The following is a 23,512-nucleotide window of genomic DNA, read 5'->3' as shown; positions in this document are numbered from 1 at the left end:
CATCCACAGCAGTTGACTCAACATACTGCGAATCAAAACAATACCGTCTACAATCACAAATAACTTCTTTTTCCCACATTGACGCACCCCTTTCTTCTAGCCGTCTCGACTCTGACCCTCGCTGGTCAAAGGTTTACGATCCGTTTCCACAGGCCACCAGCTAGGTCATCATGAAAACCAAGCCAACGTGGAGGTAAGAAAACAGGACACTTGCAAGGAACCAGAGCTATACTGTCCTGATCAAGAATGATCTAACAGTCAGTAGTCAGTGACGTAGTCAGTGACGCTCCTTCCAGGATGTTCCTCGCCTAAGCGTCAACTGAAGAGGTATTATCAGTATCATTCGCCCTTGGCCTGCGTTTTGTTGATTCAAATATGCCTTTAAAAAATATTTGCAACGGCCTTAAACCCGTCATTTCCTATGAATTAGAAAGCTCTTTTAACAATATTTATGAATTCAAAATATAGTTCAAGCTTTCCATAAAGCTTATCCAAAAATTCGGATCAAAAGGAGCTAGGGGAACAGCATCTAATTCAGCTTGCCTCTAATGTTGCAATATCAGCACTTTGACATTCAATTACAGCTCTTTACAAGCGTTTCGACTGCAATCGAGTGATAAATAGCTCAAAAAGAAGTGAGCAAGCAAGTTTCTATCACAAGTTTTGCAAAATTAGTTGGAATTACTTCCGAAAAAAGTGAAATTATCTCTTCTTTAAAGAAGGAAAACAGTATTGACCTGTTAACACTGCTGACATGTTTGATTCTTCCCCGTCTTTTCGTCTTAAAAATCAAAATAAAAAAAAAAAAGAATATAGCTGCGTTGACAATATTACTTCCAATTCAATGGAAAACCATTTTCAAAAACAAAATTCAACTGTTTTCCGAAGCATCTTCGATTTTAAGCATCAAAATCATTATGTTAATGAAATAAATTATTTGTTTGATTTTGAACTTCAGCAGAATCAAATTCAATGAGCCTAATAAAGATTTAGGAATAAAATTTTTTTCTACCCATGTGATAGTCGTTGAATAAAAACGTCAACACCAGATTTAGTCTTCCTTCGAATTTATGAAATTTAAACCTAATCGACATCCACAAATTATAATTTAGAAAATTAATTTAGATCATCCAGTAATGATGTAATGCTTTCAAAATTCAATCATTCAACTTTACTTTGGAGTTTTTTTTATTAAGCTAAACAATAAGTTCATAAGGCAAATGTGTTCGAATTAAGCTTTTATTTGGTTGGGAGGGCTCCTCGATTGAAACAAATCGAGACTTTTTTTTTTATTATTTAGCGTTCAGAGTGAGATTGAGCTGGGTTGTTGGAAAAATTGCATTTTTCAATAATTTTGACTAAATTTCACTTTTTTGTATTTATAAAAATATAAAACTCCTCATCAATTAAGAAATTTTAAGATTGCAATAGTTCAGTACACACGTCATTTAAAATTTTATCATATCCAAGAGTGGTGTAGTTTAAAAAATAGCATAAATCGATGGCACCTCCATTTACTCTTTTTAACGAAATAGTTCGAGGCAATTATAGCGCTCGATCGTAATTTATCGGTTCACGATCAAACAACTTGTCGACGGGGTAAGAATGTATTTGTCGATAGTTGGTTGACATTATTCCATCGTAAATTCTCGATCTATCATCGACAAATTACGATCACCGTTGAACAGTTTCGATATGTCTTTGAAACTGGTTTTCAAAAAACCGAAAATTCAATTTCCAAAATCCAGAAATTCAAAAAAACTTGATAAAATATAAGATTTTTACATATTTGTTCGTTTTTTACCGATCTGTGCTCCCCAAATTCAAAATGTATTAAACGGTTGAAAAATATTTATTAGATTTAAAATGCATAAATAAGCTTGTACAATGTATTCTGCATAGTTTCTACAATATTTGGAAATTAACATTTTAGTAGTTTTTAGTGATTTTTTGGGAAATTTTTTGGGGGGAGGGGGGATTAAAAACTTGAAATAAAATTTGCAATTGCACTAACAAATATTTTTAAAACACTGAAAAAAAAAATAATAACAGTCTTGCTATCGAGAAATCTCGATTCAAATGTTCATCGTTATTTCCTAAGAAAGGGTTTTATTTTATTTCAAAGACAGTAAGAAAACTGAAAAAATAAATAAAAATAAACTAATTGTAAAGGTTTTTTTTACTGAAATTCTCTATAAAGTACCATTGAATGTTTATTTTAAACTGAATAAATATGTCCATTGCACACATAATTATATCTTTTTAGCCTGGGATAGTACAATGATAATAGTTTTATACATTTTGAGAGGTCTGCAATAAACTATAAAATAGTCCATGTTTGGCAATTCTACGTTTGACTACTTTCTTATGAAACAAAGATTTTAGTGTGACCTTTGTTTGTCGCAAAAATGAAAGCAAAAAAATGCTTTTTTTTAAAGAAAATATGACAAAGGTTTTAAAAGAACTTTGGACAAGCAAATCATGAAAAACATTTTTTTTTACGTTTTTTTTTATTCCTAGCACTGAATTCGTGTTAAGAGAATTGATCGTCTGTAACAGTACCAATTTGGGGAAAATTTGGGAGGGTCAAATTTGAGTTCAACAACCCAAAATAGAATATCGTAAAAATCTTTTTGTTGATTCGATTATTCGATGTGATGTCTGGACCGTTTTTCAAAAAAAAAAATAATAATCTAATAAATAAAAAAATACTTTTTTAAACTTTTATTTCCAAATTATCCCCAACCTCCCCTACAAAATAGTTTTTCTACATCCAAGGAAAAAAACCTCCAACCGGCCCGTTTTCTTACCAACTCACCACCACACACCTCGCAGCAGCAGGCCGTGTGTCCGACGAACTGGTCACACACCTTCACCATGGCAACTTCTTCCACACCACAAACAACAAACCTCACACTCACACCCAAGTCTTTTCCGATCGTCGTCGTAGTAGGCCAAAATGATAATATGTGGCAGCAGCAACATATTTGTACTCCGGTCCGGTGTGTGGATCGATCGCCGACTATCAACAAGTAGGCTGTGGTGGGAGGGGGGAAAGCCTACTACTGCTGCAGCGGCAGTCAAGTCGAGTCAAATCAGTCACACAACAACTTTTGCACTGGAAATAGTTTCGGGGTTCCGGGGCGCGTGTGTTTCATCGTGACGTGGGCAAACTCTTTATTTTTGTTTATAACAATATAAGTTGGACGTCGAGGCCTGGAGAGAGCGATTTGCGTACGGAAAATCGATTCGATTCTGAGCTGCTGCTGTTGGATTCGATTTGCACCTCACGACGAAAAAAAGTTCGAGTTGTGGCCTCCTTGGATTTCGGAACACACGGGCGAATGGACCAGAAACGATCTTCACGCTTGTTTTTTACTGTTATGAAAGCGAAATCAACGCACAGGTAGAGGAAGATTTGGGCGAAGAAAAAAAGTTTGTGAATGTGAAGAAGCAAAAAGTGTAAACGAAACGAAGCTTAAAAAAAATTGGGCATAATTAGACGATTGTGGGGTTGCTGTGGCTGCCTGCTGGAAAGAAAAACAAAAGACGACTAGAGTTACATAAGTTAGACACAATCTCTCGGCGAGCACCGATCCAAGCCAGCCAACTTGGATCAGGTCGCGAAATCTCAGCAGGCGACGACGACGACGACGACGTCAAGAATATTAATTGCATCGACGAGCAGCACTCAGAAAACAGACAGCCTACTGTGCTGAAATGTGTCACTCCAAGTTAAGCCAGGTCGATTCGGTTTAAGTCACACACTGCTACACCAACAACAAGTGCCGACTACCTGTGTTTGTGCGTGTGCGTGTTCGAAATTCCATTCCCGGTGTCACCGGACCGAGACTTCATAAGAATATGATAATAGCTGGTCGGTGAAGGCCAACCTTGAGGTGGGCTTGCGCGCTATCACCGGGTGCGAAGCACCCCGATAGCGACATAACAAGAAGAAGAAGAAACTCTGATAATAGACATTACAGCAACCTCCCATTTAGGCCTGCGGCGGCTGGCGTTTCCGTCATTTATGCGCGAGCGCGCAAAGTGGTTGAAGATTCACCCTCGTTAAAGTAGGCGGCGGCGTTGCAAAACAATAACATTCAGCCGAAAAAAAAATTGGAGCCTCCCTGAGTCATAATCGGTGGCGGTGGCACGCGGCTTGCTGCGATTTGAGTCAGAGCAGCAACAAAAAAAAAGAAGTGATGATTGCGCGGAGGAAATCCATTCAGACATTATTTACTATCGAGAGTGATGGTAGTAGGCGGTGGCAAGGTGGCAACGATTGGGAGTGATTTTGGAGGCTTGTTATGATGGAAGTGTTAAGTGAAGCTTTGCATAATTTGGTGGAAAATAGCAATTTTTGAAAATTGCTGGACAAATTTTAGCGTTTATCAAAACCAAAGATTACTTTTTTGGCTGATTTTGAGTTATTAAGCATGTTAATTCTAAAATGTCTTTGAAAACTTCAAATTTCCTTTTTGTTTTTTTTTTATCCGCTGTATCTCAGCAACCACCGGTTCAATCTTTTATGTTCCTCACAAAAAAAAAATGCAGGACATTTTCTGAACTTTTCGAAAAAAAATATTTTCAGAAGCGGTCACACGTGAGGACTTTTTAAAAAATCGAAAAATTGCATTTCTTTTAGTTAAAATCAAAATTTATGCGGCCATACCTTCAAAAAGGTGCACTTTATCAAAATTTCTGTAAAGTACCTTGCAAATTAAATTTTAAAATTTTAAAATGTAAAAAATGTAGTTTTTAGGCGAGATTTCTTTTTTTCGAATCATTTTTTATCCTGATGTATAAAAAATAAGAATTCAAAATTTAAATGATTTTTTTGTTAAAAAATATAATTTAAAATTCGGTAATTTTTTACAGTGTTCATATTTTTTTCTGATAGTCCTTATCAATATCTTAAACTTTGCCGAAGCACCAAATCGATCAGACAAATCTTTAGATGATATAGATTTTCGAATATTTACATACCATTTTTGTATGGGACAGCTGTCACAATTGAGCCACATAAAAAAATAAAAGGCACAAAATCGACAAAAACAATGAAAAGTCAATTTACAAAAACCTAGAGAATTGCTCTATTGTCTTATCTACCATCAGCAGTATAAATTACAATTTTCAAAAACTGTTTTAACTATTTTCCGGATGCTATTTTCGGTCGAATCAACAACTTCCGGATTTGAAATGTTTTATAAATTTCATAAGTCACGATGCCTAAGAACAGTGTTGCCAACTGTTACTCGCACTTATTGGAAAGATTCTTCAAATAACTCTCCAACCAAGATGGATCAGAAAGTTTTTTTTAACAAGATTTTCAACAACACAAAAAGTTTAAAAAATTTAACTAAGTCTCAGGACAGTGTTGCCAGAAAGTGAAAAATTTAAGAAAAAATAATGAAAGGTTGCCTTTAAATCTATGATCCTAGAAAAAATCGTCAAAATGTACCACTTTTTTGGATTTCGAATGTTCCAAAAATTCAATTTCAGTGCCGATATCTCATAACAGGGGTGCCAGCTCATCAATATTTACAACTCATTGGAGCGGTTTTTTTTTCTAAATTTAATGAAATCTGGAATGAATTCGGATTAAAAATCATAAAAATACAGTTGATTTTACAAAGGGTTATTTCCTTTATTTAGATCGATTTCTTGATTTTTTTTTAAATGTTTTAAAATATTTTTTTCTTTGCCTTTTGGAAAAAAAAACTATCTCAGGAATTACATAATAAATTATTTTAAATATAAACTTATTTCACCTAAAATAAATAAAAAGTTGTGACATGCCAACGGTGTATTTTCATTGAAAAAAAAATTACAAAATACTTTTTAATCGATTATTTTATTATGCCCTCAAAATATTATTTTTCGGTGTCCAGTCGGTATTCTCGAAAAAGACAAAAAAAGGCTTTTTTGTTAAAAATGAGTTTTTTTAAATATCTTTGAAAAACCCTGATATTTGAAAAAGATCATTTTTTGTATATTAAAAAATATCAAATAAAAATTCATTAAGGCCATTAAAACTATTTTTCTAAGTTTATGTCTCCATTCCCCATTCCCGGGGCAGAGGGCAAAAAATATAAAAAATAAAAAGCTTCATTTCAATTTTGAAGCCAAATTTTCATTTTTTATGCAATAAGTATCACAACATGCTTTATACAATTGTAACAGTCATGATACTGTCAAAAAATGTCAAAATATCGATAAATGTATGAAAATGTTGTATTTCCTAAAATGTTCTATTTATAATCGGTTGTCCCAAAATTCAAAATTATTAAAAAGCCTGAATTTTATTCAAAAATACAGAAAAAAGTATTATAAATAGTCTACAATCTATTGTACAAGTTTTTCAATGAAAAATAAAATTTTGAGCAAATTTTTTGCTCCATTTTCGTGGAATTTTCTAAGAAGGAAAAAACATGAAATAAAATTTGCAGTGGCCGAAAACAAATAAAAAATAATGAAAATAAAAATCTATTTCACACATGAGCAATTCTCTACGAAATCGGTCTTTTTTAAGAATTTTAATTTTTGTGTTTTTTAATCCGACTGAAACTTTTTTGGTGCCTTCGGTATGCCCAAAGAAGCCATTTTTCATCATTAGTTTGTCCATATAATTTTCCATACAAATTTGGCAGCTGTCCATACAAAAATGATGTATGAAAATTCAAAAATCTGTATCTTTTGAAGCAATTTTTTGATCGATTTGGTGTCTTCGGCAAAGTTGTAGGTATGGATACGGACTACACTGGAAAAAAATAATACACGGTAAAAAAATTTTGATGTTTTTTTATTTTACTTTTTATCACTAAAACTTGATTTACAAAAAAACACTATTTTTATTATTATTTTTTTTTGATATGTTTTAGAGAACATAAAATGCCAACTTTTCAGAAATTTCCAGGTTGTGCAAAAAATCATTGACTGAGTTATGAATTTTTTAATCAATACTGATTTTTTCAAAAAATCGAAATTTTGGTCGCAAAAATCAAATCAAATTTGCAATCAAAAAGTACTTTAGTGAAATTTTGATAAAGTGCACCGTTTTCAAGTTAAATCCTTATTAAGTGACTTTTTTGAAAATAGTCGCAGTTTTTCATTTTTTTAAATCAGTGCACATTTTTGCCCACTTTTGAAAAAAATATTTTTGAAAAGCTGAGAAAATTCTCTATATTTTGCTTCTTCGGACTTTGTTGATACGATTTTTAGTTGCTGAGATATTGCAATGCAAAGGTTTAAAAACAGAAAAATTTATGTATTCTAAGTCTCACCCAAACAGCCCACCATTTTTCAATGTTTGTTTGTTTATTAAACCAGTAGCGTAAGGTTTTCACCTTTTAAATTGCTACTTCCGTTCCGTTCCAGGTGTTGTTCGAGTACAATTTGATAACCTAAATTTATATAAAACTACATTGGTCACAATTTGAAAAAAAGAAAAAAAAACTAGGGTTATAACGAACACGGTAAGTCCATTTGGGTTATGTCGTCCATTTAGTTGGCAGCACGTTTTTGTCTCGTCCCGGGTTGTTCCTTCCAGAGTAGTCCAAGTTCATCCGAGGGGATGGGGGTGTGCCCCTTATGCGACCTCGTCCAGGGGTCTCGGGTGCCCGGGGGTTTATCCCTATGCCACTCTTCGCGTAACTTGTGGTTAGGGGGGCCCCGGGTCACCCAAGCACCTCCGTGGACACTTCAGATGGCGTTTCAACCAGGCACCCCGGAGGAGCCGGAGGGTTGTCCCTATTCCACTCTTCCTTTAGCTTGTGGTTAGGGGGGCCCCAGGACCTCCGGGCGCGACAGTGGGAACACGCGTATACTACAGCTGCACTTGGTTCCAAAAAGCTAAGCAGCCCCTCTTAAAAGTTGCTTCCGACGTAGTTCGCTTCAGGTCTGCAGGCAGCATGTTCCAGTTTACCGCACCCCTAACGAACAGCGAACTCGCATAGGCCAGCGTGTTGTTTCGTGGAAGAATCAGGTTTTGCTGGCGACGGCCTCGGAAGGGTACTAGTTTCTGGTACAAGAGTGGTGGAGAGCGCGTTGTGATCAGCTTCCATATGAAGAGGCAGGAACGGTGTGCAAATAGTCTATCCAGAGGACAGCCGACCAAGTTTTTCTGGAGATGACTTACACGGGAGTATCGATTTAGTCCGTAAACAAATCGTACACAGCTGTTCAACGCAACACGCAGTCTATCCATGGCTCCAGCGCTGGGGCTAACGTAGAGAAGGTCACCAAACAGGAAATGGGGTAGTAAAAGTGCTTTGAACAGTTTCAGTCGGGTTTCTACAGGCGCAGCTCTCGTAGAACTGTAGAGGGTACGTAGTCCTGCGTAGATTTTGCCACACTGCTGGTTGATAAGTTCGTCCCACTGAAGATCTGCTTGGAAAATGAAGCCTAGATTGCTTGCCGATTCGGTCCAATCTATGCGCTCACCGTCAAGCTGGATACTTGGGAGCGAGCTGGTCGGAGCGGCGTTGCGTCGACCACCTTTCACAAACAACGCCTTGCTTTTTGCTTGATTGACCACTAACATATTTTGCTGGCACCATTGAAGAATACTGACGAGATCCTCATTCACCATTCTGACGAGCTCACGATTTTTCAATGTCGATATCTCAGCAAGTAATGGTCCGATTTTCAATGTTAAAATATGAAACATTTGTGAAATTTTCTGATCTTTTCGAAAACAATACAAAACAAATCAAGACTAACATTTAAAAAAGGCCAAACATTCAATATTACGCCCTTTTAAAATGTTGGTCTTGATTTAAAAATAAAAAGTTAAATAAAAAATCACCAAATTTTTTTTACCGTGTATCATTTTTTCTAGTGTAGTCCGTATCCATACCTACAACTTTGCCGAAGACACCAAATCGATCAAAAAATTGCCTCAAAAAATACAGATTTTTGAATTTTCACATATCATTTTTGTATGGACAGCTGCCAAATTTGTATGGAAAATTATATGGACACACTAATGATGCAAAATGGCTTCTTCGGGCATACCGAAGGCACCAAAAAAGTTTCAGTCGGATAAAAAAATACAAAAATTAAAATTGAAGAAAAAAGACCGATTTCGTAGAGAATTGCTCGTATGAAAATTCAAAAGGAATTTTTTAATCGATTTGGTGTCTTAGGCAAAGTTGTAGGTATGGATACGGACTACACTGGAAAATAGTGATACACGGTAAAAAAAATGTTGTTGATTTTTTATTTAACTTTTTGTCACTAAAACTTGATTTACAAAAAAACACTATTTCTGAATTTTTTTTAATTTTTGATATGTTTTAGAGGACATCAAATGCCAACTTTTCAGAAATTTCCAGGTTGTGCAAAAAATCTTTGACCGAGTTATGAATTTTTTAATCAATACTGTTTTTAAAAAAAAATCGAAATATTGGTCGCAAAAATGTTTCAACTTTAATTTTCGATGTAAAATCAAATTTGCAATCAAAACGTACTTCAGTGAAATTTTGATAAAGTGCACCGTTTTCAAGTTACAGCCATTTTTAGGTGACTTTTTTTTTAAAAGAGTTGCAGTTTTTATTTTTTTTAATTAGTGCGCATGTTTGCCCACTTTTGAAAAAAATATTTTTGAAAAGCTGAGAAAATTCTCTAAATTTTGCATTTTTGAACTTTGTTGATACGACCCTTAGTTGCTGAGATATTGCCATGCATGTGTTTAAAAACAGGAAAATTGTTTTTTTACCGTGTATCATCTATAATGTCTATAATGTACCGTGTATCATCTATAATGTCTAAAATATTTTGAATTCACATAAATGCTCATAACTTTAGACAGGGTTACCAGATCTATTTTTTTCTTATTGTCTTTTTTGTATTACAATGCAAAAAAAAAAATGATTAATTCCCTCATAATCACATGTGATTTATCTGTAAATTGCGTGCCCTTTTATTTTGATAGGGTTGCCAGGTCTATAAAAAATATACTTCATCGAAAAGGCCATCCAAAAATTATGTTGAAAAATGTAAAGTGAATTTATTTATGATCAATTTTCATTAAATTTAAAGGTACTTATGATGCAAAGCAAATTTTACAAAAAAAAAATATTTATGTGTTCATACCCTGAGACAGTGTTGCCAGATCTTCGATGTATTTATTGCATTTAATTATATTTGAAATTATAGCTGTCCAAAGAAGATGTTTTTTAATTTACAAAACACTGCAAAAAAATGCTGTCCATAAGCGCGCCAAATTTACACGGTTTGTTTTTATTTTGTTGTTGTCTCTTTCCACCACCACCACCACACAAATTTTCTAATCGACCCGTGTGCCTGTTTTTTTGGACTAACTTTTTTTTTCTAAAATGATTGTAAACAAGAATGGATTTCGCTCCGTGACATTTTTTTTTGGGCACCCCTTTTTCCGCCAGTGCTTGACTCCTGAATGGCACTAACCTAAATGGATTTTTTTCGTGATTATTTTTATTCGGTGGTCGATTCATTCGAAATTTCGTTCTCTCTCTTTCTTTTTCTGTTTTTCATTTCTTCTCTCGGCGCTGTGTATAGGTGACTGTTGTTTAGTTTGAAAATTCTAAATTTAAAAAAGTTGTTTTTGTTGAATTGTTAAATGGGAATGTTAATATTGATGTTATTATTATTTTTTAAATAGTTAGATAAATCAATTTACTAGTTAGTAATCAATTGTGAAAATCGAAGAAATCGTATGAATTAAGTGAAAACAAAAGTGTGAAAAGTGCCTTAAAAATATCTGTAAAACAAAACAGAGAAAACACAACAAAAGCATGACAACGAGGAAAAAGAAACGCCAACAGGACGGAGGAGGATTTCTCAAGAAGGTTTCGTCACTATTCAATCTGGATACGGTAATTAATTTGGTTTTTTGCTTTTTTCTACTAACACACTACTAAATCGCAGGTTTCAAGGGCGTCTTTCTTCCCTCTCCCCCTTTCCTGTAGTAGAACTAATCAAGGAAATATATTTTTAGAGGACGATTTCTCGCGGCAAGCAAAAAAAAAAGGTGATAGTGCCACCTCTTTTTTTTTGTTTACACAAAGCTCCCCAATCGTAATCTAATCATGGAAAAAAAAGGCGCGCAAACCTCGTTGGTTCGTTCGTGAGTCAAAGAGATAAGATTAGAGCGCTGTCGGAGCTGTTTGGGAGCAGCATATTTGTTTGATTATTTTATTGTAAATCTTCTCTCCGGTTTCAATCCCGCTGACTGACTGGGGTTAGGCAGAGACTGGCACGTCATTTTGGTAGAGCAAATCACGATTGGGATTGGGCGATTGTGTTTCTGGTGCTCCGCTTTTTGTGAGATTTTTTTTTGGGCCGATTGCGTGCGGTTTCTGTTTGTTTATATAAACACGAAAAATGTGGGAGAATGTGACTGATTTGCTCTTTGAAAATGTATAAATATATGTAAATTTTACTAGTGGTACATCAAGGGTTAATTTCTCACGAATTAGCTAGTTCGAAAAAAAATCAGTAATTTTCGCAAATATTCTAGTCTAGGTGCAACTTGCGTGCGACTATTGAGTCATCGTTAAAAGATGCTTTGCAAAAAAAAAATATAATATTTTTTTGGCTAACAAAAATGCGCCACACACGAAAATGCTGTCATGCTAGGCTAGCATCAAGTTTTTGCTAGAGTCAGGGCAGGCAGTTGCTGACCAGATCAGAGCAGGCCTGGCTTATAGAATTATTACTTCCCCTCCCTCGGCTTGGGACCATTAGCGTTGGGTGAAAGGGGGGATGAAAATGATTACTTAAGATTTAAACTAACACAATTTTTTTTCATAAGTTTAAAAAAATCCAAAAATCAGGAGGACAACAAAAATATGGTTACTCTACATTACAATTTTCATTGAAAAAACTTCTACAATCGAATTTCAACTATTTAGAATATATTACTTTTTTTCCATACAAAAGACTTCAAAAAACGCGAATTACTTTTCAGGATCGAGTTTTACAGCTTTGATGTATTCTACAAAGTTGTAGATCATTAAATTTCAAAAAACTGAAATCGCTCTTGGGAATATTTGAAGACAAAACCGAAAAAAAGATTTTTAATGCATTTTTTCGATTTAACCCATACAAACTACTCAACTACACCTTTGAGTAGGGGAAAGTGGGGCAAGTGTAACAAGCTAAGGAAATGCTCGTTATAACCCATCAAAAACGTTAAAAATCTGTCGGATTTTTTTATAATCATCTTATTCCAGGTCTTGACTAAGACTTTGATAGAAGAAGTTTTTAAAAAATCCTGTTTTTTAATGTAAAAAATTGATTTTAAAAAAATTGATTTTCCGTACGTTCTTCTCAACTAGTAGGGCAAGACGAACAACCCGTTGGGGCAAGAGGAACAATGCATGAAATAACATGTTAATTTGCTAACAATTGAACTGTTATCACTTAGGTACATCAGGTGGCAGTGCGTGGCCGAATGGTTACGCTGTCCGCTTTGTAAGCGGATGATTCTGGGTTCGATTCCCATCTGCTCCAACCTTCCATCGGATGAGGAAGTAAAATGTCGGTCCCGGCCTTGGTTGTTAGGCCGTTAAGTCATTCCAGGTGTAGGAGTTGTCTCCATGCCATAAGTACAAACAACACACCAAACCAAGCCTACTCCGGTGGAATCGCTGGCGGCGGTTGGACTCGCAATCCAAAGGTCGTCAGTTCAAACACTGGGGTGGAAGGTTCCTTGGAGTAGAAAGAGGTTTGGGTGCTCTCTCCATTCAAGCCTTCGGACTCCTAGGTTCGAGCAGAAACTTGCAATAGAGACCACAAAAGACCCGGGGGTCGTTAATGTGGATGGCTTGACTTAGGTACATCAGATTAGAATGTATTTGAAACGTTTCTTTAATTTTTAGATTAATTAATAATATTTTACTAAAAAATTGATCTTTTATACAAAAACAAATTATTACTTAGATGAAAAAAAGGAAATTTTGATAATATCACTATATTTTGTACGGATTTTTTTTTTATCAATTGTTTATCAGTTTTTAAGTTCTTTTATGTATTTATTTCCCAATAAAATATGATGTTGTAGCAATTCGTATTTTTTCCATAATAAAAATCCATATGGTACACTTGCCCCACCTGGACAAGGTTTTTTAAAAGCTCTCAACAAAAATAGCCAAAAGTTAAATCATACTTTATAATAGGTGCAAGTCATTGGTAGGGACACTACTGATCTAGGAAAATCAGCATTTTGATAAAATGAGCCTTAAATCGAACCCTAAGCCTTATTTTGTACTTTCCAAATATTATAAGAAAACAAAGGTTTTGAAAAAAAAAACTTCATTAAATCTCATGCCCCGTGGCGTTTACGTCGTTTTGGCGGTTATGTGGTAGTAGAATCAGCTAATTGCATTGCTAGCAACAATTCCTCATACTGGAAATAATCAAAATTGTAAAAATTACGGCCGTACGAGCGATTGTTCCTCTTGCCCCATATGGTCGTCTTGCCCCACCTTCCCCTACTTTGTTGACCGATTTTGCTCATATTTAGCCAAGAGTCCTAAAAAAGCTCAAAGAATAATATTCAGCTTGTAGAGCGAGGTTTTGTAAAAAAGTTTCATATTCTGGTCAAAATTGTTTGGAAAATTTTACTTTAAACTTGAATTTCATTAAAAATTGTATTCTATTAAAAAAAAACTCAACATTTTGAAAAAGTGCATGGTTTTGTGTGTCGATGTGTCGAAAATTGCTCCTTGAAATCAAAAAAATCCTCAAAAACAAATAATGGACAGCAACTTAAAAGCAATTTTCTGAGTTAAAATTTGAATTTTAGTTTTTTTTTTCATAATTTTCATAATTTTTAGAGTTTGTTTTTTTCGTTAAAAGAAGGAAAGTTTCATTTTTGTAAACAAAAATTTAAAGTCTTTATTTTTGTCATACTCCTAACAATTTTGCACATTATACAAAACTTTTAAGTCTTATAAATTTAATATTAATTCGACATTGTTGATGATAATTTTAAAACAAATTAATGATGTTTATAGCCCCTTAAAAAATGTGGAAAAAAATTTACCTATTTTTTTGATGTTGCATCAAGAAGTTTTTTTTATCCACCTCATCATATTGTTTTTTTTTGTAAGGAGAATAAACTTCTCTTTTTGTCACGACCATGAACCTCAATTAAAGACCATTGCAAATGTTGCTATTCATGAGTTGTCTGTTTGTCTGTGTAAGGAAGAAGTTCGTCGTTCGGTCGGTCCTCGATAATTTTCATTTTCGGCGTGTTTTCAGTGGTTTAATTAGTTTCCGTTGTGACGAAACTATCAAAACTGACATACAGAAGAGAAATTCAATAAAATCTAGTACAAATTGTAGAGGATTTTTAAGATTTTCATCAAATTAATGCATTTTTTTCTTCTTCCTGTTTGTTTTGTTATTGTGCTTCGTGTAGCTTTCCTTGGCATATTTCGTTTAAACGTCAGTTTTGCTGCGTGCACCCTTACCAAAAATCATGATTTTTTGAGTTCCAAATCCCACTTTTCATACGATTTTTTGAGTTCAGGTACTACAACCATAAAAATGGTTATATGGGTTGAACTGAAAAATTCGTATGAAAAGTGGGATTTGGAACTCAAAAAATCATGATTTTTGGTAAGGGTGTAAGGGTGTGGGCAAGTCTGGGCTCTCACGACACTCACCTCTCTCTCGGAAATATGAGTGCTTGTTTTGATTGTGGTACAGTAGAAGAAGAATTTTGACAACGGTTTTCTTGGAACTAAGGCAGTTTTATCTAGATTTATTTAATTTTTCTCTTGTTTTGACAAGGTTTAAATTATCGTCCGCGTTGTATTCGGGAGTTTTCGGGAAATTTAAGATTGCGCTTCCTAGCAAAAGTGAACATATTTCGGTCGTTTCGCGTCGTAGTTTAAGCTGTTTCGTTATATGATGGCATATTGTAAATTTGCGTCGCGTATGGAAAATTTCGCTGTCGAGCATTACATCTAGGCGAAGAAACGACGCTGGATTTACATTTTTTTAACTGGACCTGGACATCATCACCATAGGAGAAAAGGTGAAGGAAAGAAAATAGTGGTAGCTGCTTCGAAAATTTGGTGAGATCAGTCCATATCGGACATTTTGAAAACTGAGATATTTTTACTTGCCACTTATTAAATACGCGCTGATCCCTGTTTTGCCTGATGGGATTGGAAGTTTAAAGATAGATCGAGGACCCGTCTGGTTCTTGCTTTATCTTTAGGCGGGGCCAGACAATGCCCAGTGACCTCGGAATTGGACCGCAAGGAGCTCTGTCATTCTGAAATGGGTCACTGGAAGCAGCGCGAGGGCTAACACCACCTAATACCCGGGACTGAGATAAGCTGTACCAGCATAACCAAGTCTGATACAAACTATGCTTTCCCATAATTTCGCTGCCGGCCAGCGGGTATTGGATTGGACCACACACACACACACACACACACACACACACACACATTGCAAATGTTGCTATTCATAAAAAATACAAACAATTAAGCAGATACAAGGTGCATTTTATGTTTTATCCATCGGTTAAGGATAAAGGACTCTTGAAAATTTTCGAATTAAGATATAATTTTCACTAAGTCGAATTGCGAATTGCAAATTTTCACCAAAGTCAATTTTCAAAATTGTATGGAGAATGTGTTTGGCATTATTTATGATTAAAGATTGCTTTTTTTTGTCATCAAAAGTACACACAAGCTTTGACACTACAACAGCATACTGTTGAACAATTGGCTCTATTGAAATGTTAGTCTTCATAGTTTTGGGTTTTTTTTTCTCAAAATTGATTTTCCCAAAAAGAACACTCAGCTAGCAAAGCTCCCTGCAAAGGCTTATGAATTGATCCCAGTTTTCTTGGTTTTTTTTTATCCGCTCTGTTAAATAAATTTTCAGGTTCAATATACAATATTTTTTACATCAAGTATAGATTTTTTTAAACTTTTCATTGTCCACTCAGAGACACAATTTAAAAAAAAAACGAAAAACTGATTTTTTTAGATACAAATTTAGATTTAGTCACCTAAGGTTTGATTTAATTTTGGTTTCTATACAGCTCAACAGTTTGTTTTTGTACCTTAAAACATATAAAAAAGTATCAAAAAGTTAAATAAAATTTAGCTTTTGGAAAATTGTTTTTTTTTTGTTAGGAAAAATGTTAATTTCAAAACTGAGGAAAAATACGTGTATCTTTTTTTTCTTAACAGTCCTCATCAATACCTAAAATTTTGCCGAAAACACCAAATCGATCAGAAAATTTTCTTCATAAGATCAAATTTTCGTATAGTTACGTATCATTTTTATATGGAATGCTGTCAAAATTTTATGGAGCCTTGCATGGGAAAAAAATGGCTTCTTTGGTCATCCCGAGCAGACGGAAATAACATGGGAATAAATTTTTTTGATATTTTAAAATATTATGCCAATAACATTTTATGTTTTTATAACAAGATATGTTATTCGTCATTATGATTTTTTTGTTATTGGATTGTTATTGTAATAAAAGACTAATAACATTTTTAGTTATTCTTCTTCTAATCCGATCATCCCAATAACAGTTGGAGGTATTCTTCCATAACAAAAAATTTTATTCCAAAGTTGTTTTGGCCAATATCACTTTTTTATGATAACATAAACTGTTATTAAACCCTATTCCATAACACTTTATGTTATTTTAACAGTATTTGTTATTGAAATGGCATGGATTTTGTTATTACCGTCTGCCCGGGATAGGGAAAGTACCAAAAACTTTGAGGCAAATAAAAAAAACAATCCCGGTTTTGGTTGTCATAAGCAGATTGGCAATCTGTAATATCAAGTCTGTTTATTATTTGCCTAATCTTTTTTTTAATTTTATTGCGAATTTATTTATTTGAATAATTCATTATCTGTCCTATTAATTATTATTATTATAATCTAAGCTTGTTTTGTATCTTTATTTATTAACTATTGTCTAATTTTACATCTAATTCATCAAGCTTCTCATTTTTATTCTTTAACACTCAAACGCTCGGGTAGTCATTTGACTCCTATTTTTTTCTTAAAAATCTCATAACTTTCGGTAGAATTGAGCAATTTAGATGCTTCCGGTTGCAATAGATCCAGATTTGTCTATATTTTTAACTGTTAGATGGGGGACAAATATGGTTCATTTTTACCGGAGATATTCCGGATTCCGTTGGGGTACCTCGGCTCTCCTACATGGGTTTTTGGTCAATATAACAAAAACTATTTCACAGAAAAATACCGGAAATGATGCAAAACTTCAAGGCATTATTCTAAAACATCATCCTGCAAAAATAATTGGCATGGTTAAGTCCTACGGGCCACATCCGATAAATCTGGATCTAAAGTTTTTACAAACCTGTTTTATGATTGAAATTTGTTTCAAAAATTATCACTTCTTTTTGGATAAAACTTATATAATTTTCAGTTTGGTTTAAATGAATGATTTGGCTTTTTTAGATTTTAAAGTTATTTTTCTTGCCGGCTTTTTTGACAGGGAAAACCATTAAAATATTCCGTTAAAAAGTTAAAATTAAAATGATATTCAGCAAAAAAGGTCACAATATATTAAAACGCATATTTCCCTACGCCCATGACCACCGCAATACAAAAAAAAACAACATACAAACTCTCCGTGCTGCTCCCCAAACGCAGTAAAAATATCCCAACACATCATCAACCAGCCAGCCAGCCAGCATCGTCGTCGCTCGCTCGCGCCATTCCGCTGGCCACACTTCCATCTTCCATTCGCACCGGTTCCCTCCGGAGCAGCATGCATCGTCCACTTGCTGGCCGTTTCGTTCGCTCATTTCGGCGCTCTATTTTCGGTTCCTCGAACGAACCGAACGCTCAAACTCTTTAGCTCTCGTTTAGTTTGAAGCAGCCGCGGATTGTGAGTCGGCACGAAAATTTGCCAAAAACTTTGGTTTGAATTTTTCAATAGTTTGAAGAAAAAGGCTCTTTTTTTTGCAGCATCCAGGTGAAGCGGAAACTATGAGAGTAAGATCTAATTTGATTAGGCTATTTTTTGGTTTTTCGTAGTTGGTGTTAGATTGTGTGGTGCATGTTTTACCAACCCTTTTCGTTCTCTTTACAATCTCTTTTTTGGGTTAGACTAAATAATTCAAGATTGTAATTTGATTCTAACGAGTTTCTCTTCTCTTTCTTCAAACCGCAGGTCAACACATCAAACTCGAGCGATGCCAAACAGGTGAGAAGAATTGATCAACCAGAAGTGACCAATAACCTAAAAATACAATCTCTCTCTCCCTTACAGCTCAATGGTGACGCGGTGTGGGAGTACGACTACATTGCGCTGGTCCGGGGCACGACCGGGCTCGGCTTCTCGATAGCCGGCGGCACGGACAATCCGCACATCAACCTGGACGCGTCGATCTACATCACGAAGGTGATCCCGGGTGGGGCGGCCTACGCCGACGGTCGGCTGCAGGTCAACGACTGCATCGTGTCCGTCAACGAAATGTCCGTGGTGAACGTGACCCACGGCGAGGCGGTGGACGCGCTCAAAAAGGCCGGCGACCGGGTCACGTTGCACATACGACGGAAACGACCTCCGGCGCAGGCCCCCAAAACGGAGGAGATCGACCTGATCAAGGGTGGCAAGGGGTTGGGCTTTTCGATTGCCGGCGGCATCGGCAACCAGCACATACCCGGAGACAACGGAATCTACGTCACCAAGATCATGGAGGGCGGGGCGGCCCACGTCGACGGACGACTCGCCGTCGGCGACAAACTGATTGCCGTGCGGACGTCCGACGGCGAGCGGAATCTCGAAAACGTAGTCCACGAGGAAGCGGTCAGCACGCTGAAGGCCATCACGAACCGGGCCACGCTCCTCGTCCAGAAGACCAACATCCTGCAGGCCCTCGCCAACTCGATCGGCAACCTCAACTCGCTGTCGACGAGCGCCATGAACCAGGTCGGCCAAAGTGTCGTGGATAATGCGGGGGCGGCGTCCTCGACCGGAGACCTCAACCGGTCCCACTCGCCCAACAGCAACAACAACAACAACATGATCAACATGCTGGACAATGCGTCGTCGCGGTACGCGTCCTCGAATCTGCTCGAGTCGGGTCTGCCGGTTGGGACGCCACGGGCCGTTAGTCACGAGGATATCGCGAGGTGAGTTTGGGTTTGGTTTGGATGAAAAAAGAGACTCGGGTTGAAAACCGCAATTAGAGGGTCGAGTTACCAGCATAAATTTGGTTTTTTTTCTCACGCACAGATTGGGAGTTTGGCAAAAAACAATAATCAAGGTTGCCATGCCAGGGGGAGTGTGGCGTAGGACTACGGCGACAACTCTGTTTTTTCCAGATTTTTTTATTAATATTTGAAATAATTATCATAGACCTTACTCGCCTGAATTCCTTTATCAGCAGACAGTTCAAGGTATTAGTAGAAAGGAAGTTTTCTCAAGTTTTGCATCTGCGAAAATTGGCGGTGTGGTTCCCATGACAGTTAGCGCACTTTACGATCGCAATGCGGTTGCTGGGTGTAGTGTTTTTTATTCTACCTAGCTAAATTATGAAATTAAAAATCCTAATAAATATTTGCTGATTATGATGGCATATGTTCATTCATTAGATTTTGATTTATTTTTGACAATGTTTCTTTTAATAATTAAGCGAAAACAGTAAACTTTAAACAGCAACACAGCTCTTGAAACCCCAATTGGAAAAAGAGCTAAATTTTAACGATTATCATCAGCGTCAAATTATTACACTTTTTCATTTTGTCACACTGCCTGTATATTTGAAATACGATTCCAACTTTTAGATCTGATCTGTAATCCCAAAATTCAACATTTATTAACAGATTAACAAGTTATTTGTTATAACTCGACAAAATTGATCAAATATGTGAATTTATAAGATTTACAAGATATACAAAATTTTCCAAATTTATGCAATTTATAATATTCACAAAATTTAGAAAATTTACGAAATTTACAGAATGGTCATTTTTGACAAAATTGTCAAAAATGATTAAATTGACTAAATTGACAAAAAGGTTAAATTTACCAAAAAAAAAATAAATAAATAAATTACCAAACTGACAAAATTGATCAAATTGACAAATTTGACAAAAAAATATTATATTAACAAAAAAATTCAAACTTTATCAAATTGAGTAAATCGAAAAATTTGACAAGATTTACAAAATTTTCAAAATTGATACAAAGGTTAAATTGATAAAATTGCAAAAAAATCAAAAAAGGTAAAAATTTATCAGATTCAAATAAACTAAAAAATTTAAAACATTGCCAAATTTAACAAGATTTATAAAATACAGTGGACTCTCTCGTTGTCGATATTGAAGGGACCGTCGAGAGCAGGAGTTATCAAATTATAGAACGAAAAATCAAAGCAATCTATTTGAAGGGACTGAATTATTTATTGATAGCTGGAGCAATATTAAAAACAGGAAGATCGACAGCCAGAGAGTCCACTGTAGATAACATTGATCAAATTGACAAAATTGACTAAAAGGTCAAATTACCAAATTGACAAAATTTACCAAATTGACCAAATAAACAAAATTAACAGTTGACAAAATTGCCTAAATTGTCCAAATTTCCAAAATTTCTGAAATTGGCAAAAAATAAATTGACCAGATTTACCATATTTACCAAATTGTCAAAATTTACAAAATTGACCTAATTGACTAAATTGACAAAATTTTCATATTTGACCAAATTTGACCAAATTGATCAAATTGACAAAAATGTAAAATTTGCCAAATTTGCCAAATTGACAGTTGACAAAACTGCCTAAATTGTAAAAAAAATTGACAAAATTTACAAAATTGCCTAAATTTCTAAAATTGACAAAAATTAAATTGACCAAATTTACCAAATTCATCAAATTTACAAAATTGACCTAATTGACTAAATTTTCAGATTTGACCAAATTTGACAAAATTGATTAAATTGACAAAAATGTAAAATTTACCAAATTTACCAAATTGGCAGTTGACAAAACTGCCTTAATTGTCAAAAATTGCCAAAATTTACAAAATTGCCAAATTTTTTTAAATTGACAAAAATTAAATTGACCAAATTTACAAATTTGACCTCATTGACTCAATTGACAAAATTTTCATATTTGACCAAATTTGACAAAATTGATCAAATTGACAAAAATGTAAAATTTACCAAATAGACAGTTGACAAAACTTCCTAAACTGTCAAAAATTGCCAAAATTTACAAAATTGCCTAAATTTCTTAAATTGTCAAAAATTAAATTTACCAAATTTACAAAATTTACCAAATTTACCAAATTGACCAAATTTATCAAATTTACAAAATTGACCTAATTGACTAAATTATCAGATTTGACCAAATATGACAAAATTGATCAAATTGACAAAAATGTAAAATTTGTCAAATTTACCAAATTGACAGTTGACAAAACTGCCTAAATTGTAAAAAATTGCCAAAATTTACAAAATTGCCTAAATTTCTAAAATTGTCAAAAATTTAATTGACCAGATTTACCAAATTTATCAAATTTACAAAATTGACCTAATTGACTAAATTTTCAGATTTGACCAAATTTGACAAAATTGACAAAAATGTAAAATTTACCAAATTTACCAAATTGACAGTTGACAAAACCGCCTTAATTGTCAAAAATTGCCAAAATTTACAAAATTGCCAAATTTATCAAATTCACCAAATTTACAAATTTGACCTCATTGACTAAATTGACAAAATTTTCATATTTGACCAAATTTGACAAAATTGATCAAATTGACAAAAATGTAAAATTTACCAAATTTACCAAATTGACAGTTGACAAAACTGCCTTAATTGTCAAAAATGCCAAAATTTACAAAATTGCCTAGATTTCTAAAATTGACAAAAATTCAATTGACCAAATTTACCAATTTGACCAAATTTACCAATTTGACCAAATTTACCAATTTGACCAAATTTACCAAATTTACAAAATTGACCAAATTTACCAATTTGACCAAATTTACAAAATTTACCAAATTTACAAAATTGACCTAATTGACTAAATTTTCAGATTTGACCAAATTTGACAAAATTAATCAAATTGACAATAATGTAAAATTTACCAAATTGACAAACTGCCTAAATTGTCAAAATTGCTAAAATTTACAAAATTTACAAAGTTGACCAAATTGACCAAATTAACCAAATCGTCAAATTGACCAAACTGTTTACCGAATTGAGCAAATATATAAATTGACACAATTGACAAAATTTACCAAATTGAAAAATTTGACAAAATTTTACAAAATTTAAAATTTTTGTAAGTTTGACCAAATTTGGCAAAATTGATCAATTTAAAAAAAAGGTCAAATTTACCTTTGACAAAATTGTAAAAAATGCCAAAATTCACAAAAATGACCAAATTTATCAAATTGTCAACATTGACAAAATTTGCAAATTTGACAAGATTTACAAAATTTACAGAATTGGCAAAAGGTTAAATTGACCAAATTGGCAAATTTGACAAAATTGCCAAAATTGACAAAATTGGAAAAAATGAAAACATTGTCAAAATTACCAAAATTAACAAAAAGGTCTTATTTACCAAATTGACAAAATTGCCTAAGTTACCAAAAATGATTATATTAATAAAATTTAAATTGAAACAAAATTACAAAACTGGAAAAAAATACAAAATTGAGGAAAGGGTTAAAATTTATAAGATTGACAAAAAATTACAAACTTGATTAAAATTTACAAAATTCATAAAATTGACAATAAGGTCAAAATTTACTTAATTAATGAAATCAAGAAATTTGAATGAAACATTAAGGTTTTTGACAAACTGTCAACATAATTGTAAAATTTGTAAATCTCAACAAAAAAAATATGGAAATTTTTTTATTTGTTGAAAACTGTATAATTTTTTTTCAAATTAATTATTTTTGTCAATATGGTAAATTTGAAAAAAAATGAATCAATTCACAAAATTACTGTAAAATAAAGAATTTTTCTGGCATTCGCTCCTTGCTCAGAATCCTATGCATTTTTCAGCTGTGTTGTTGTTCCAATGAAAAAAAGTATTTTTAACTAACCGTCGACGTGCCACCCGAGCAACGTTGCTATGAAATGGGCTAAATCGTCTGCAATTACTATCCAGCATAAAGTACCATACTAATTTATCATCATACATTTTCTCTCCTTCAGGGAACCGAGGACGATCGTCATCCAGAAGGGCCCATCCGGACTTGGGTTCAACATTGTCGGAGGAGAAGATGGACAGGTAGAACGTCTTTTGACTAGCAATTATTGATAGGAAGCACATTTAAACATGCCATTCTTTCCAGGGTATCTTTGTGTCATTCGTGCTGGCCGGCGGTGCCGCGGATCTCGGCGGTGAGCTCAAACGGGGCGACCAGCTGCTCAGCGTAAATGGAGTCAGCTTGAACGGGGCGTCCCACGAGGATGCCGCCCAGGCTCTGAAGGTAACACAATTTGTTAAATTTTGATTTAAGATATTGATTGAA

General features: G+C 34.3%; 1 protein-coding gene across 15 annotated transcripts in view; it reads left to right on the top strand.

Moving 5' to 3' along the window:
• Positions 1–23,512, top strand: part of LOC120415082 (disks large 1 tumor suppressor protein) — a 106,119-nt gene that overhangs the window by 67,617 nt on the left and 14,990 nt on the right. For 12 of the 15 annotated variants that reach the window (XM_039576493.2, XM_039576492.2, XM_039576487.2 and 9 more), the window contains 4 exons: positions 18,182–18,214; positions 18,281–19,146; positions 23,193–23,268; positions 23,333–23,470. In XM_039576493.2, the coding sequence (XP_039432427.1) occupies positions 18,182–18,214; positions 18,281–19,146; positions 23,193–23,268; positions 23,333–23,470 (1,113 nt within the window). Of the gene's footprint in view, positions 1–10,645; positions 10,860–17,924; positions 18,004–18,181; positions 18,215–18,280; positions 19,147–23,192; positions 23,269–23,332; positions 23,471–23,512 lie in introns of those variants that run through there. The other 3 variants (XM_039576498.2, XM_039576497.2, XM_039576499.2) reach the window with 3 other exon arrangements.

This window comes from Culex pipiens, chromosome 1 (assembly GCF_016801865.2).
Source record: "Culex pipiens pallens isolate TS chromosome 1, TS_CPP_V2, whole genome shotgun sequence".
In the NCBI taxonomy this organism is placed as follows: domain Eukaryota; kingdom Metazoa; phylum Arthropoda; class Insecta; order Diptera; family Culicidae; genus Culex; species Culex pipiens.
Note: the sequence above shows the minus strand (reverse complement) of the source record. Positions and strands in the feature narration are given on the sequence as shown.